Source organism: Lepisosteus platostomus, chromosome 3 (assembly GCF_059453375.1).
Source record: "Lepisosteus platostomus isolate fLepPlt1 chromosome 3, fLepPlt1.hap1, whole genome shotgun sequence".
Taxonomy (NCBI): domain Eukaryota; kingdom Metazoa; phylum Chordata; class Actinopteri; order Semionotiformes; family Lepisosteidae; genus Lepisosteus; species Lepisosteus platostomus.
In genome coordinates, this window is record NC_142613.1 from 40232042 (window position 1) to 40248915 (window position 16874).

General features: G+C 35.0%; 2 protein-coding genes across 2 annotated transcripts; one reads left to right on the top strand and one right to left on the bottom strand.

The window, feature by feature from the left end:
* Positions 1 to 116: 116 nt before the first annotated feature.
* On the top strand, positions 117 to 12219 carry LOC148674877 (leucine-rich repeat neuronal protein 4-like). The gene is made up of 5 exons (XM_088625603.1): positions 117 to 4957; positions 5487 to 6138; positions 6708 to 6885; positions 7501 to 7614; positions 10198 to 12219. Exons 2-5 carry the CDS (start codon positions 5508 to 5510, stop codon positions 11102 to 11104), a joined length of 1830 nt encoding a protein of 609 aa, XP_088481729.1. The 5' UTR covers positions 117 to 4957; positions 5487 to 5507; the 3' UTR covers positions 11105 to 12219.
* crls1 (cardiolipin synthase 1) lies at positions 11684 to 16861 on the bottom strand. Its single transcript, XM_088625602.1, has 7 exons — positions 15977 to 16861; positions 15339 to 15476; positions 14836 to 14965; positions 14219 to 14304; positions 13835 to 13903; positions 12539 to 12630; positions 11684 to 12184 (listed from the first exon to the last, which is right to left on the bottom strand). The coding sequence occupies exons 1-7, from the start codon at positions 16655 to 16657 to the stop codon at positions 12094 to 12096; spliced, it is 1287 nt and encodes a 428-aa protein (XP_088481728.1). The 5' UTR covers positions 16658 to 16861; the 3' UTR covers positions 11684 to 12093.
* Positions 16862 to 16874: the final 13 nt, after the last annotated feature.

Consider the following 16874-nt stretch of genomic DNA (forward strand, 5'->3'; position numbering starts at 1 on the left):
CTGAACCTGTTTATTTCCTATCATGTATTAATATAACATTTCATGTTTTTTTTTAATTGACACATAATAAGACCATTCTTTTCATGCTAATTCTACAAAAAATACTGATAGTGCTGGTGGACTATAATACTAAACAATACTTGGTTGCATCTTCTGGTGTTGCTTCATAAACTTAGAATCAACATCAATGCTTTAAGATTAGTATTTCCATTTCACAATTGATTTGATTATTTTTTCTTCAGGTTGCCACTAATTGTAGTTCTTTAAGTTTATATAGGCAAGCTAGAGAAGCTCCCTATGACACCAAGCTAAATGAAGCATCAAATTTGAGGAAAAATTTTAAAAAGTAATGTAAGAAAAGTAAAACATATTTCAAAAATAGAAATACTGTAACAAATGGCATTATTTCAATTCACATGTAGGTATTTTATTCCTAGACAATTCTGAGAGTTTGTGCTCAAATCAAGACAATAAGACCTGAATTGTGCCCTGCATTCTGTCACTCCATTCCACAAGGGTACATCACTACTGCTTCTCGCCTGCACTACCGCCTGTGTTACTACCATAGAGCGGATACACAGAGTTATTGTCTTTCAACATTATAAATCCAGAATGTGAGTATGTTTAAGCATTATTAAACTGAGCTACAGGATATTGGGGTGCATAATTATGAACTTTTCTATCTTATAACTGGTTACTTGTAGTAAGAAGTAAGGTTCATTGATTAATTAGTCATTTATTTATCAACATTCATTTGATAATATTGTTTCCACTTAAGAGGTCTAAAACAATGGGTAGAAAGTACAGTATGTAGCTGTAGGTGGGCTAAGAGAGAGGATCAAAAGGAAGCTTCTGGAGAGTTGCTCTGGTTACTCATAATGAAGAATAAACGTTTAACACGCATTAAGAGAGCATAAAAAATGAGAGAGAGTGGTCAGGGAAAGGAGATAAAGACAGACAGGGAAGGAAAGGAAGGAGGAAGGAGGAAGCAGCAGCACCAAGTGACAACCTTGTTTTATGTAAATTGAACCTTGATAAAGACAGCTTACTGTCCTGTTATTTAAGGAAATTCTAAGTCCCTTTACTGTGAGTTTATCAAGCTCAAAACATTCCCTCCTAATTTTGTGACGCATTTTTTTAGAATAGAAACATTAATCAGTGAAGAGAGATTTACCACTGGGCAAATTCTGGCAATATGACACATTCAGAAACAAAAGCTCTTTCAAATGGCCTTTCCAAGTTCAAATTTGTGACTTCACTCATTTTATGATACAACAACCTTTTTGAGATTAACCTCAGTAGTAAGCAGCTTCAGGAAAATAACTTGAACATATGCTCTGCTATTCAAAACAAGGAGCAAACTATATTCTAGAAGAATTCAGAAGTGAGGAAACATTCAAAAGAAGGTCGAGGGCATTTGCTTACTTACTGTATTGAGCCAGCCCAGTGTAGCTTTGGCCTTTTTTCATGCTGAAAGGTGAATTTCTCAGTCTCAGTTTTATGTCTGAAGCAAGTTTTCCTCTTAAGATTTGACAGTAGTTTGCTCCATTTATGTCCAGATCCTATTTGACAAGCTTCTCGGTACCTGCTAATGAGAAGACATATTACATAATGCTGCCACCACCATGCTTCTTGAGTTTGCATCAGATGCAATGCTTTGCATTTAGACCGAAAAGTTCTAATGTCTGATGTCTGAGCACATCACCTTTTGCCACATATTTGCAGTATCACTTTGTTGAAAAGCCCTTGAGGTACTCGAGATGTCTTTATAGTTCCATAAAGCGCCTTTTGTAGAAATGACCATGGACATTTTCTCTCATCTCACCTATTAAGCTGCGTAACCTTCAAAGCTGCCTTTGGCATCCTTACCCAGTTGCCTCCCTTGACTGCTCATTTTGGAGGAGCAGTCTGATCTAGGCAACATCTGGGTGTCTTCTACTGTACTTCTTAATGATTGACTTCACCTTGCTTTTAGAGATTAAGGTTCTTTAAAATGTTTAATACCCTTTACCTTATCTGTAATATTATTCAGCTTTATCCTTGAATTATTTTAAAGATCCTTAGTCTTTCAGATTTAATCTTCACTTGAAATTCATTCCTGGATTCATGGACCTTACAGAGATATGTGTATTTATTCTGAAATCATGTAAACCATTGTTAATGCACACTGACAGAGACCAACTAATTGTGTGGCTCTTAAGGTTGACTTTTTGCACCTATTTTGCATCTATTTTCTTTGTTTTGGTTTTTACTTTAAATATGTGGAGTAGATAGGGTACATAAATATTGCTACTTCAAAATGACTTCAAGTTTTAAAGCAACAAAATTTGAAAACTGTGGAAGGGTCCAAATTCATTTGCAGGTCACAAAGAGTAAAAGCATCTGTCCAGAGAAGAGATTCTGCTATTTTTTTACTTTGTATGGACAGTGTACCTGTGTTTACCGAAACTGGATTAGGTCAGGTATCAGGGTCCTTGGTTTGCTCTGTGATAATGATAATGTCTCCAGCCTGATACCTGCAGGCATCAGGTATCTTTCTAAGTGGCAGCAGTGTACACACTCTTCCTACTAACTAATCTCTGCTGTTATAGATCTGGGTTTACAGCATACGATAAATAAATAATTGGTTTTGCAAACTATGCTCTAGAATTGAAGGAAAAAGTATTCAGATTTTAAAAAAATATCTTGAAAAATAATTTTGAAAAAAGGCATTCTGTAGGTCTATAAGCTAATATTTTTCCAATATATTGTTCAAATTTTATGGTGACATCCCATCATGACTGAATGCCAAAGAATTCATTCTTGAAAAGGATAACAACCAATCTTCAATAAGAAATCAATAAGATTGTATTTATGAAATTGTAAGCAATAAATGTTAACTTGCAATCAGTATAATCAGGTAGTAGTAATTTTTACAGTTATTTTAGGAGTGTAATATTTCCCATTAAGGTGGTTTAAATTTGATAATAGGAGAAGTATGTCAGGGGTATTCCTTACGAGATAAGATAGAGTTCTACTGTTGACATTTCACATTCCATACATTTTCAAGGAAACAAAGAATGTTTTTTGAAGACTGATTTGAGACTTTTGTCTATACTGTGTAGTAATATTTTGAATCTAACTTTCCCATCTACATGGTGTCATCTGGTCTCTGTCAGTGAAGGTTTGAAAGTTGTCTCGATTGTATAAAAAAACAGTGCTCTGTTAGTCTGGCAATTTGTAACTTTAATGTACAATGACCTTTTTCTTTGCAAAATAATGCATTAAATGCTTAGATTAACTGCATTCTGAATATATGTTTTGTATGGATGTTTTGGTTGGTTTAAGTGTGGTACAGTATGTGTGTGTGGGGGGGGGGGGGGGATAGGGTATAAGGGAATCTATCTGGGAAAATGTTAGTTTTTCTTGTAACCATAGAGACTGAGAGTCTTTGAGTTTCTTGACTGGTGCAAGCTAGTGCTGGGTACAGCCAGTGGTGTGTGAAAATTCCATAGATTTACATTGCTTTAGTCATATTATTATAAATGGCCATTCTTAACTTTTCCCTGGCATTCTTATCTTTATCCAAGTAAAATCTGAATTAAGTTTTTAAAGGGATACATGAAATGGGTTATTCAGATAATATGTTCAGTAACTGTATGATATTTTTTCAGCTTATTTGTTTCTCTTTCTGTCCTGTATACAAAAAAAGGTGTTTTAATTGTGTTCTTTTTTTGTGCATTAATTGTGCTTAATACAAAGAGAATGCTTAAAATGTACAATATTTTAACATCCTTCTCTACATGTTGACATCTTAAAAGTTTTTTAGAAAGTCATACACAACTCCCAAACTCTATTTGCTAAAGTTTGATGAAGTTTGATTTTCATTTCCTTAATTTCTGAGATTGTCCCTCCTCACCCAGAGCTATTTCTGAACACTTGAGAGTTGCCATTAAATGCTTAACTGCATTAAATGTTTATCAAAACCTTTTATCAAAACAAAAAGCAAGGTGCAAAAAACATTAAAGATGAAAATCAAAATTGACTGTAAATGCATCAAAGAGAATTTAACAAGGATCATATGCAAATATGCACTGCCTTTTCAAATGATAGTTATCTGGACAATCACTGTATAAAAGAAACATAGGACATTTGAAATGTATTTTGAAATGTAAATTTCTCAAATGCAACATACTGTATGAATTGTTTTGTGGTCTTCCCCTGTCCCCCTGCTAGCAGTTACATATTTCCATAGTAATATGGTGTTCCATAGCAAAGGGGGTGAATAATTATGCAGTTATTTCTGGTATTATATTTATATTTAATTTACGAGGATCTGGAAAATGTTGTTTTCACTTTGACATTATAGAATATTTTGTGTTGATCAATGACAAGAATTTCCCAGTAAATAAATTATGATTCTGAATTGAAATACAATAAAATATGAAAAAGTCCAAGGGAGGTGAATACTTCTTATAGCCACTGTACATATTCTGTACATCCTGAACCTGAAAAAGGTGTACCACTTTTGTCCATTCAATCAGAATTGTTTCCAACCTTATTTTTTTCTTTATTTTCAAGGTCATTACACACATGGGTTATGATGTGTGGAATGTCATTGACAACAGAAAGAAAACACGTACATACTTAGCATATCAAAGGGTTTTGTATGTATGACTGGGTGTGAAAAACAGTTTTAATGTTACACAAAGCTCATGAACATTTTTATTACTATAAGGATATCTTAGGTAAAACTGAGTTGATGATCTCAGCTTCTTACTGAAAAAGAACTGATAAGTTTACTCCCTTCAGCTGTTAGATAACAGCAACATGACCCTACACTCGGCCCTCCCCCTCCTTTTTGGTATGTTAAGAGACAAAGTGGAGTTTGTGTGGCGTCAGAACCTTTTAATATTACAAGTAAGAGCATACCAGTTGCTTCAAAGGAAAAACACATACCGATTTCATTTTGATTCTGGTGAGTACCATTAATTACAACATTTACAATTTACCTTAAGATGGATTAGACAAAGATGGAATTACTTGATTTACACTGTTTGTTGAACAGTAAAGACTGAATAAAATAGACAAAAGATGTGATGATCCACAGCTAAAACCTTTAAAGAATTGTGGTCAAAGACAAAATGGAAGGCTACAGTTAAGGTCTAATTACATGCCTTGTGATTTATTTTTACAGTGTGTATTTTTTATGTTAAATTATTAAATTGTATTCAAGACGCGTGACTTTTTAAGAAACAAACTTAAAAAGCAGGGTTGGCAAAGCCCAAGAAATAATAAACCTTATGTGGTTTCTTCCTTAGTTGTATTCCCCCTAACAAATATCCAGTAATATAAAGATAACAAAAACTGTATTATTCTACTTTTAAGTTCTAAATTGATTCTATTGTCTATTTTGGTACAATGATATGTTGTAAACTTGTACTGTATTTTAATAAAACTGCTGCACTAAAATGCAAAATAAAATAACAAAACTTGTTTTATTTCAGGACGCATAAAGAACAAATAAAATGCTTCTGATACTAGGGTGTGTTTTGACCACCTCTATAGTTTGGAATACTGACAGCAAAATCACAAATAATCAGATTTCTAATTTCATGAACACAGAAAACAACAACCTGATAATAGATCTCTCTAATAAAAACCTATACAACCTTTCCTGTGGGATATTAAGCGATCTTAAAATTGAAATTCTAAACATATCAAATAACAACATAATAGAGATTCCACCCTGTTTACCACCCACTTTAAAAACACTGGACTTGAGCAGAAATAATATTTTGTACTTAACAGACCACAGTTTGCAAAACCTCACACACTTGCACAACCTGATACTCCATGGTAATGATATAAAAGAAGTTTTTCTGAAACAAGTGGTGAACCTGGAATTGTTAGATCTTAGCTACAACAGACTACAGGCATTTCCACATGCACCACAATGGCCCAAGCTGCAATATTTATCTGTTGCACGAAATGCAATTAGCACTGTGAATCTCCGAGACTTAGAGGCTATGCCAATTCTGAAGCACCTTGATCTATCACAAAATGATTTTAATTTGAACTTCTCTGGAGGATCCAATATCTCTACAGGAATCATCAGGGAGCTTGTCATGAGTGATACCAATATTACTATTGTAAAAGGCAAGTGTGATTTTATTTTAAAGTAAAAATGTTTTTTGCATACCTATTTTGGGTGCATGTGTAATGGTTTATTGTATAAACCATAAAAAAATATTGTATTAATCCTTTTGTTTAAAAAAATAAATTATAAGCCTATTTTTACTTTTTAGCATCACATACTCAAGTATAAAGTAATTCAAAATATTTGACAGTCACTAAAATGAAACAATGAGTATTTAAACCTACTTATCGGATTAGTTGTTTTTAATGCCTCTCAAGAACTAGATTCAAAGACCAATCATATTAAAGTTATCTGCACCTATCCACTGTTCATATGGCATAATATATTTCTTTGTTCGAGTAATGTATATAGAGTTGATTATTACAGAATATTACAAATTAGCTTCAGATATAGCTATTATTGTCAAAATGCTCTTTTATTTGCATGTTTTCGGGAAATTTAAAATAATCTAAAAGTTGTAGCAGGAGTTGTACATTTCTGTAAATTAAATCATTTTAATTTGTGCAATGGACGGACACTGTTCTTTGATATCAGGCTCCAATTCCTAAAACTTTTTTTTTATTTGCAGATGATCCATGGTGCATATATTTCAAGAATGTAGAACAACTCTATTTAAGAAATAAAAATATTTCAGATTTTCCTAAAGACTGTATGCCCAAATTAAAGATGATACATTCTGAGGAGTCACCCTTAGCAATGAAAATAGATTATTCCCAAAATGACAAAGCAATAGAATTATCCCTCAGGTAAGATACTGATAACATATCAGAAATAAAAACTTTAATTTAAAAGTGCTTATTGTTTCTAGAATAGTATACAAAAGGTTAGGTTTTATACATCAAAAAGGCCTTAATAACATGTTATTAAAAAATAGCTTGTAATATTTAAATTCTGAAATGCACACTAAAAGAATGCAAGTTCATTAAGTCGTCTGTCTTGCCAAACTAATCAATGTCATTATGGTCAATTCCAGATTAGGTGACCCATGTTAAAAGATAATTTAAGCATGTTGTTTTGCAAAACAATTAATATCTCAGACACAATGTAGATAATTAGGACCTCAATTAGACGTTTCATAAAATATGTGTACTCAGTGTAATACTGTATACATTCAAAATAGCACATTGTGTTGTGTATAAGCAGATTTATATTACAATGTGGCTTGTTTATGGTTTAAGAACATGACTACTGAATCACTAAGATTGATTACCTTAGCCTCAAGGATGTCATAAGATACATGTTAAGTGCATTGGCTACAATTAAAATATTAATGTTAGCAAAACTAATCATGCACATATGTAATTAAAAAGGATTGTAATACATTTAAATGTATTGTTTATGTTCAATGTACTATTTTTCAGTTGTGATCAATCAATACTGAACACATCCGTTACAAATAATATTATTGAGCCTACAAGTGGCAATGACAGTATAGCTCTAAGAAAACTCTGCCTTCTGAATCCTACATTGAAAAGGTAAGCTCTATAATAATTCAAATACAAACAAAAACAGCTGACAGTTGTGAGAATAAGTTTGTGAACCCTTAAAATTTATACGGATTTCTGCATGAATGGCTCCTAAAATGTGATCTGATCTTCATCTAAGTCATAATAATAAAGACAGCTTTATTTAACAAACAACATTTTACATTGCCATAACTTTATTGAACAAACGGTTTAAACATTCAAGGTCATTGACGGAAAAAGTATGCGAACCGTTAGTAATTAGTGGAACCTCCTTTACTGGCAATAACCTCAACCAAACACTTTCTGTAGCTGCTGATCAGACCTGCGCAGCGGTTAGCAGGTATTTTGGCACATTCCTTTATATAAAACTGTTTCAGTTCATGTATATTTTTGGGATGTCTTGCTGTCACGGTGGACCGGACTTCAGAGGATTGGGATCCTATGCGAGGCTCTTCAGAGAGGAAGGTTTGGAGTAGAGATGGGATGCAAAGATGTGGTCGAGTAGAAAAGCAGGGTCCAAAATCCGGGAAGGCATCTAGGGTGCGTCGGTACCAAATTGGGCGGCGAAGGCATAATCGGAGTGAAGCGTAGAGTCGAATTGCCGGGGATCTAACACTAGTAAACGTGGGTTGGGAACGTACAAGTACGGAGCTCAGGGAGGAGACCTCAATCGTGAGCAAGGAAAGGAAGACTAGTGAGGGTTTAAATAGTGCTGAGAAGATTGGTGCGTGAACGTTTGGGGAGAGAAGAGCTCATGGGAATGCGGGAGCGCTTGCAAGCGTGAGTGCAATTCGTGACGCTTGTTTGAATGACCTGCTTCAGATCACACCACAGCACTGTGGCTCAGGATCTGTGCCTGTGGCTGGAAGGTTGCCAGTTCAAATCCTGCGGCCGGCAGAGGAATCCTACTCTGTTGGGCCCCTGAGCAAGGCCCTTAACCCCAGCTGCTCCAGGGGTGCCATATAAATGGCTGACCCTGTGCTCTGACCCCAAGCTTCTCTCCCTGTCTGTGTGTCTCATGGAGAGCAAGCTGGGGAATGCGAAAAGACAAATTCCTAATGCAAGAAATTGTAAATGGATAATAAAGTGATCTTATCTTATCAATGGTTTGAGGTCAGGGCTCTGACTTGGCCATTCTAAAATATGGAATTTCTTCTGTTTTAGCCACTCTGTTGTTGATTTACCCCTGTGTTGTCGATCGTCATGTTGCATAACTCAACTTCTTTTGAGTTATAGATCGTATACAGACACCCTGACATTCTGCTGTAGAATTTCCTGATACAACTTGGAATTGGTCCCTAAATGATTGCAAGCCGTCCAGGCCCTGAGTCAGCAAAGCAGCCCCACATCATTATACTCCCTCCACCATGCTTCAAAGTTGCGATGAGCTTTTGGCATTGCTATACAGTGTTTTGTTTTTTCCAAACACAACGCTGTGTACATTTATCAAAAAGTTCAACTTTTGTCTCATCTGTCCACAAAACATTGTCCTAGAAGTGTTGTGGAACATCCAAGTGGTCTTTAGCAAACTTGAGACAGGCAGCAAAGTTTTTTTTGGAGAGCAGTGGTTTCCTCTGTGCTAACCTTGTTCAGTGTTTTTCTTGTGGTAGACACATGAACACAGATGTTACTGCAATTACTTAGCTGTCACTCTAGGGTTCTTTGTCATCTGATTGAGGATTATATGGCCACTCCTAGGGAAAGTAGCAATGGCGCTCCAGTTCTAGTCTTATGGGCTTCAACAACTCTTCTTCTGAGGTCCCTTGAAATCTTTTGATTGGGCCATATTGCACTTGAACAGAACTCTGTTGTGAAGAGCAGGTAACCAAAATTGTGGGATTTTCAAATGGCAAACCCACACCTGAATTGATTGGAACAGCTGACTCACTGATTGGAATACCTGACTCCAATTACATACTTTTACATTCTTTTTCCATCAATGATCATGATTGTTTAAACTATTTGTTCAATAAAGACATGACAAAATGTTGTGTGTGTTGTTAAATAAAACAGGCTTTATTTATTATTATGACTTAGATGTAGATAAGATCACATTTTAGAAGCCATTCATGCAGAAATCCAGATAATTCCAAAGGGTTCACAAACTTTTTCTCACAACCATAAGTAGTTATATTCAACTTTGTTGTGAGAAATGTTAGTAGAAAAAGTAGTATTTCATGAACATGCACTGTACAAATCGAACCACATGGGACAATTTTCATAGACAACAACTTTACAGAAGATCCTGCATCAGTTGGTGTATTTGGTTTACACCTTATGTTCCTCATGGTTTCGTCTGTATGTGTGCCAGCTTTCACCACACTGTCATCTAAATGGGTCAACTACATTCAAGAACCTTCTGAAAGAGTCTTTTATAATAGGCTCTATTTCAAGTGAAAAAATGTTTTTAAATGGTTAAAAAACAACATTTGTCTGAAACACCATGGTCAATTTTTTTAACAATATCAACAATGTAACCATTTAAACAATGTATACTAAAAACTTCTTATTTTTGTAAAATTCTTTGCATGTGTATATATGTATATTTGTATGCTGTCATCTGTTTATCTCATGGATTAATTACATTTTCAGGTACAGCGCATCAACAAATGTCTCAATTCCAAGTGTGCATCAAACAACTGTAGTTACATCTCCCACCACAGCTCACTATGCTACAGAACATAAATCCTGGAGTACGCATCAATCCCCCATTTTAATGAATATACCTGCATCAACAGTCCACACAGAAAGGACAATCACCTCATCAGCCTCAGATTTAAAAAGAACCACCATCAAAAGCCCACCGCAAAAAAAGCCGACTCAGAAAATGGCAACTATACCAATTTTTAAACAAGATTTTCTGGATTATAATGACTACTCACATGAAGCTGAGCCCGAGACCTACTTAGGCAGGAAAGAATGTAATTATGATCGATGTAGGCACCTCCAACGGCCTTGCTCAGAACTTGCCCGAATTCACAACTGTTTATGCCCAGGTTTATCACAAGAAACAGTCTGTCCCGATCCTCCGACAATGGCAGAGGTATCCGGGATTACACACAAGTCTGCAGAAATTCAGTGGTGTGCACCTTACTCTGTTGTAGAGGAGTACCAGCTGAAGATCAAGCAGGAAGGAAAAGTTAATACAATTAAAAGCATCAGCCCCATGTTTAGAAAGTTGACCGTTTATGAGCTGTTGGCAGGCAAGGCATACAACATTTGCGTTTTAGCAAAGAACAAAGCAGGTGTTTCAAATGAGCACTGTACGACATTCACAACTGACATGGACAATATTGCTTTTGTTTATGCCTTAGCCAGTGTGGCTGGACTTCTACTGCTTGTTGTGATTGTACAGGCTATCTGCATATGTAAACTTTGCAAAAAGCTACCCCCGCCTGCTGAAACGGCATTTCTTGCCAGTTTAGTCTCCATCTCCAATCCAGCATTCTGTGACTTTGAAGAGAAACAGGCTGCATCAGCAACCACTTTCAAGACATAGAAAACATTGCCTCAAGGGTAGAAAGAAAAACTGGAAATGTCCAAGAATTGTTGAAAGTCATTACAACAACACAAAGTCATTATTGTATAAGGTTAATTAAAATTCAGTTCCATTCAGTGATATTTTCCATGATTATATTTTCCATCAATAATGTTTTTTTCATTACCATCAAAGTGTATAACATTTTTTCTTGACTGCACTGTGTTTTGATCCTTATGAATCACTGACATACTTATCAACATATTGCATAAGTGAGGTATCACAATCTTTAACTATTTTCTAAAACAACCAAATAAGTTTAATTATTATTACCATATTTGACATTGCTGCCTCTTATATAGAGGACATGACTTTTCCAAGTTCAATGTAAAGATCTTGCGTTTGTGTGGAATGACTGGTATTCAGAAGTCTTTCGTTTTGGAAAATTCAATCGGAGTATTATATTCTTGTTTAATATTTCAACACATGCAGTGTAAAAGCATCCGATATACCACTGACAGCAATTCTTAAATGTGTGCAACAGTATTTTAAGCTTTATCCTCCTTGTAACTGCATCAACACATAGAAAAGGCAGACAAGTTTTGTGATTGTCTATTTTTTTAATTAATTATGTCAGAAAATTTTCAGATTCCTCATGATATAAACATTTAAAAATGTTTAGGTGTTCATGATGAGGCTTCCATAAGAGAGGCTGAATCTTAACTGAATATAAAACATGTCCCCAAGTTTATGTGACATTTTGAAAATTTTACCATTTTAAGCGCAAATCAAATTCAGTTGATCGGAACTTAAATTCCCTTGTGATTGGTGTGAATCAGTAAAGTGTAAATCAACCGTCAGTTACAGATATAGCACAGAAATTCCATAATTGTTTTCCTTGAAAAGTACAATTTCCAAAGTTTAGATATTATTTGCATTGATCATCAAAAAAACTGTAATGAATCACATAATTCTGCTTTAGTGTTGAAGTACAGTGTTTTTGCCAAAAATTATTTTGTATTGTTTAACACTTGGACAGTCTTTTTACCATAGTGGTAATAGCTGTATGCAGATGCTGTTGTTGTGAGTCCTGTAACATACCTGAAAAATAAAAATAAATAAATGGTGATTCTGTGGATCCATGTTACTCAGTTTTTCCAGGTGATCTGATATAATTATATCAAACAAATGCTGATCAGAATCTTTCTATTATACATAAAGAAAATCTAAAATCATACTTAAATGTTGACTTCTTCAGCTTAATCCACAGCATTCTCTTATTACAAAATGCTACAGTCACTCAATGATAAATACAGCTGAAAATTCTGTTACAGATTTCTTATTTCTTACTATATCTTATCCCTGAATCCTGCTTATTTTACAACTAGTGAGGTCTATAATATTTATAAACACGGTTCCTGTACGACAAACCTGCATTATACTGCATGTACTTACCACAGAGCCTGAAGGAATATGCTGTCCACATAGTGAAAGACAGGTGCAGCTAAAGACGCAGCCACTAGAGCCAGCTGGACCGCAGTGTTCACCTGCACAGCAACATAAAAACACGGCACAATTCCTGACTCTCACAAACCTTCACCGTCTTATTACACTTCAATATGAAACACTCAAGAGATACTTCAAGAAAAAATGTGAGAGAAATACAAACAAAAACCTATTTACCATATTGACTGTGAGGTAATAGGAGAGTAGAGCTTAAATGAAATAGATAGCTATCTGAAAAGTACATAGACCAATATATGTGGAATAATCTATTGTACAGATTATTTATATAATTAGCTTAATCTATTTTAAAATATATACTTTTCAGTATCTACTTTATTTAAAGATTTATATAAAGACTATACTTTATGCAGTTTAATCTATTTATAATAGATGTCAAATTACCTAAAATAATTAATACTTCATTCCTCTGTTCACTATTAATGCTTTATGATTTGCAGGAACATCACAAAAGATGGTAACAATCAAAAACATAAAGCTTACACCGCTCCTAAATGAGACCTCTAGATGATACTTTTGACAAAACAACCCTCAGATTACATTCTCCATTTCTCATACAACATGCCTCCAAAAATATTCAATTTCTTAATTTAGAATAAACTAGTTCTCACTTTAATATGCTTAATTGTGGCTAGCAAACCAGCACATTTTTGCAATAGAGAAAATGTACATTGCGCATACCAGGTGCATGCTTAGGAAAAACTGAAGAATTTGTTTAAAAAACAAATGAATAAATTGCTTTAAAAAATTACAAATCATGTTATTCTAATACATTTACCCCTAAAAAAGGAAAATATATTGATGTTACTTATTAAAATGAATGGCATTCAAAAGGCTGGTAGACTAAAAGGACTAAAAGGCGTGTGATCGATTTTCCACACCATTCATCACCCACCAGTAAAAACACTCTTCATTTCACATTTTACATTAAACTGAATTGTTTTACTCGAAAAAAACATTTAATTTAAAAGTATGTATTTTTATAAAATTATATAAATATTTTGCAGGTAAAATTGTGTGCCACTGTTTTTGGCAGTTCAATCTCTTGCTGGGAGTGGTCCTGAAAGGCACCTCTACGCCCATGTACATACACTCCTATGAGGAATTAAGATTTCATTCACATTTTTTTAAAATAATGTGGCATTTTTCAGGAATTAATTCCCTGCATAAAATAAGAACTACCTGTACATTGGTTCACTGTTCTGCTTAGTTAATAAAGAGTCTTACCTTACTAATAAATGTTGGCTTCAACTGAGCAGTAGCGTAACATGGGTTGAAGTACTTACTAATGGTTCTCTGTTAAGAAAAATGAAATAAAATGATTTATATCTTGCACTGCATTAGTACAAAAAAGCATCAATGTAAAAAGTGAAAAAAAGGCATTCAAGGTCTTTTCTAACTGTAATAGAACAAAAATAAACTTAGAACAAAAATAAAATAACAAAATATTTATAGATATCTTAATAGTGATTACCACTGACAGCAAGATATTAAAAGCAAATTGCATCTCAATGTTATTTTTTATATCTTAACAGTATTAGAATTCTCACAAAGCATTTATATATAATCTATGCTGCTGCTGTGCATAATTATATTTGTTTATTTACTTACTGGAGGTGGGACAGTTTTGTATCGGACATAAAAAACAGCTGCAATCAAAGCAATGTCTCTTGAAATAACCATTGCAGTCAGTGGAGCTGAAAAATAACACAGAAAAATATTGAAAAAGAAGCCTAGAAGCTCAATATTGTCCTAATTCTGCAGAAGTAAAAAAAATGAATATGATTCACATCTAATTGACCACATACTGCAAAGCATATACAGTACCTCTTTAGGAACAAGTTTATTCCATTCTGAAAAGAGAAGAAAAGAAACACATTTCAGCTGTGGAGCCTTCCTCGGGTGTCATCAGAAGAGGGCTCCACAGCTGAAACGTTCTTTTTTCTTCTTTTTTCAGCATGGAATAAACCTCTACTTGTTCATTTGCAGCCTAAGCATGCTGATGCAGCTACCTACTTGAACTACTATACACCTCTTTAATTTACTAGATCCCAAAGATGCCCCCTTTTTAATCTATTTCAATTATCAATGGTAAAAGACAGCTTAAACACGTATTGAAATAATTTGTTTCTATTAACACCTGAACTTTCACTCATGACACATGGCACTCTAATATTCTTTGACATATATTTCTGATGCTGACCAAACAACATTCTTGTTCTACTTACCTGGAATGAGATGCGCATAAGTCAAGCTGATATACAGAACACTGATGAGAATTTTATCTGCCAGTGGGTCAAGAGCACTGCCCAAAGCAGATTTCTGACTGGCCCAGTTACGTGCAATGTAGCCATCCAGCTTTGAAGAAAATACATTGAGCAAAGTTATGTCTGTCCTTTAAAAACACTTCATATGAAGACTAAAAATAAAACCAAAATGAAAAACTAAATAACTGTTTTGGGTGATACTTTTTTTGCACGTGTAACAACCTTTTATCTCAGTGTGATTGTTCTGTCGAGTGTAAAGTGTTCTGTCTGGCTTAAATTGAGCAAAATCACATTGTTGCTTTTAAACAACTTTATTCATTCACTTTACTGGAAGCTACTTTGTAGCTAATCTAATTTGTATAATTAATTTTCAAATGTGCAGCAAAATGGTGGAGCCACTTGTTAGTAAGTACAAAACTGTAAAACCTAAAAAACATATGTGCTTCTTCAAATATTTAACTCACCAGGTCTGTCACTCCAGCCAAAACAAAAAGGCAGAGAGATAAATTGAAATCCTTCTCCACAATCAGGTACCCCAGAACCGGAGACAATCCAATTCTTGCCATGCACAGGAAATTTGGAATCGTCCATGGGTTTTCATACTAAACAAATAAAAAAAAAACGTGTGTTGCTTTAACATTAAAATAGATTTCCTTTGAAAAAAACGCAAAAGATTTTACTTTTTTACTCATTTACTTTTTGCCCAATAATGAAAAGATTTACAACATAAAAGCAGTGTATATATTAACACAATAATATAGAATTTCATTAGAAAAAAACAATAATGTTAGCCAGTTTCTAACATGTATCCAATACGGAGCAGATCCAAGTGGTGCCGCTTCTGTTATTTATAGTAAAAACACTTCCGATGTTTCTTCATCACCTTGGCTTAAGTGACAAAAGTTTGCTACAGTTGCCCACTGACACACAGCGTAAGCCAGCCGACTCTAGCAGTGTACTGTACATGAAGACCGTCACCCGTCGATCAGTATTTGAGTAGCAACCTACCCCTTATACAAAGTTGAATAACAACTGACTTCCCTGCTTCATCAAACTACAGACGCTTCTGTCCTTTACAGCCAACACTCCCAGCCGCACCTACCAGCTCTTTAAAATTAGACAATCCTTCGGGTCGAGACAGGGTCTTCTCCTCTGCGTTAGGAGACGATTCGTTCCCACTCCGCTTCTCTTTTGACAGGCTATGATTGCCATCACCTGGGGGCTTCCCAGAAGTAGTACTGCTGTAGCCCCTACCGCATTGAGGTACACCTGAGCCCCCCCAGGTTGCATTTGTGCGGAAGACAGATTCAAGTTTTGTAGAAACGAAAGTCAAACGGGAGTATTTCATACTATGTTCCCAACATCCTTTCAGCCTACCGTCAATAGCTGTGTTTCCCTGAGTTTGAAAAGAAAAACTGTTTTGTTGTGTTGGGTGTACAGCAATTGGCAGAGCAGAAGCTGAACTATCCTTACGCAAAGCACAACGTCCCGTATTAAAAGTTGACCTGAGAACAAGCAGCCCGTCTGTAAAGCACTCTTCAAAGTTTAGCGACTGTCCACGGGAAGATAGCGGGGCTTTCAACCTTTGGAAGGATTTCCTTTCTGTCTTTGTGTGCTTTATGAATGTTTTCTGTTCCGAAGTTGCCGGCGATGCTTTCATAAAGTTTGTCGTGCTCCACAATCCACAAGACAGAGCTACAGCACTGTATCTGTCCACTAAGGGACTAAGTACATGTCCTTTTGCACATGTTATCAAGTTACTTTTACAATAAGCCGAAAGCATCGCAAAAACAACTTACACCAAGATTTGCAATAGATTAAAATGCAATGGTACGAACGCTAAAATCTCTAAACCCCTGCAACCACATGTGTACAATTTACAGCCCCGATAATAAAATCTTCACATTTTCGTTTAACAGAACTAATCCCATCCACCCTCTCTTTCTAGCCTGTGCCACCTTGCCGCATTCCGTTTTGACAACTTTACGACAGTCGTTCCA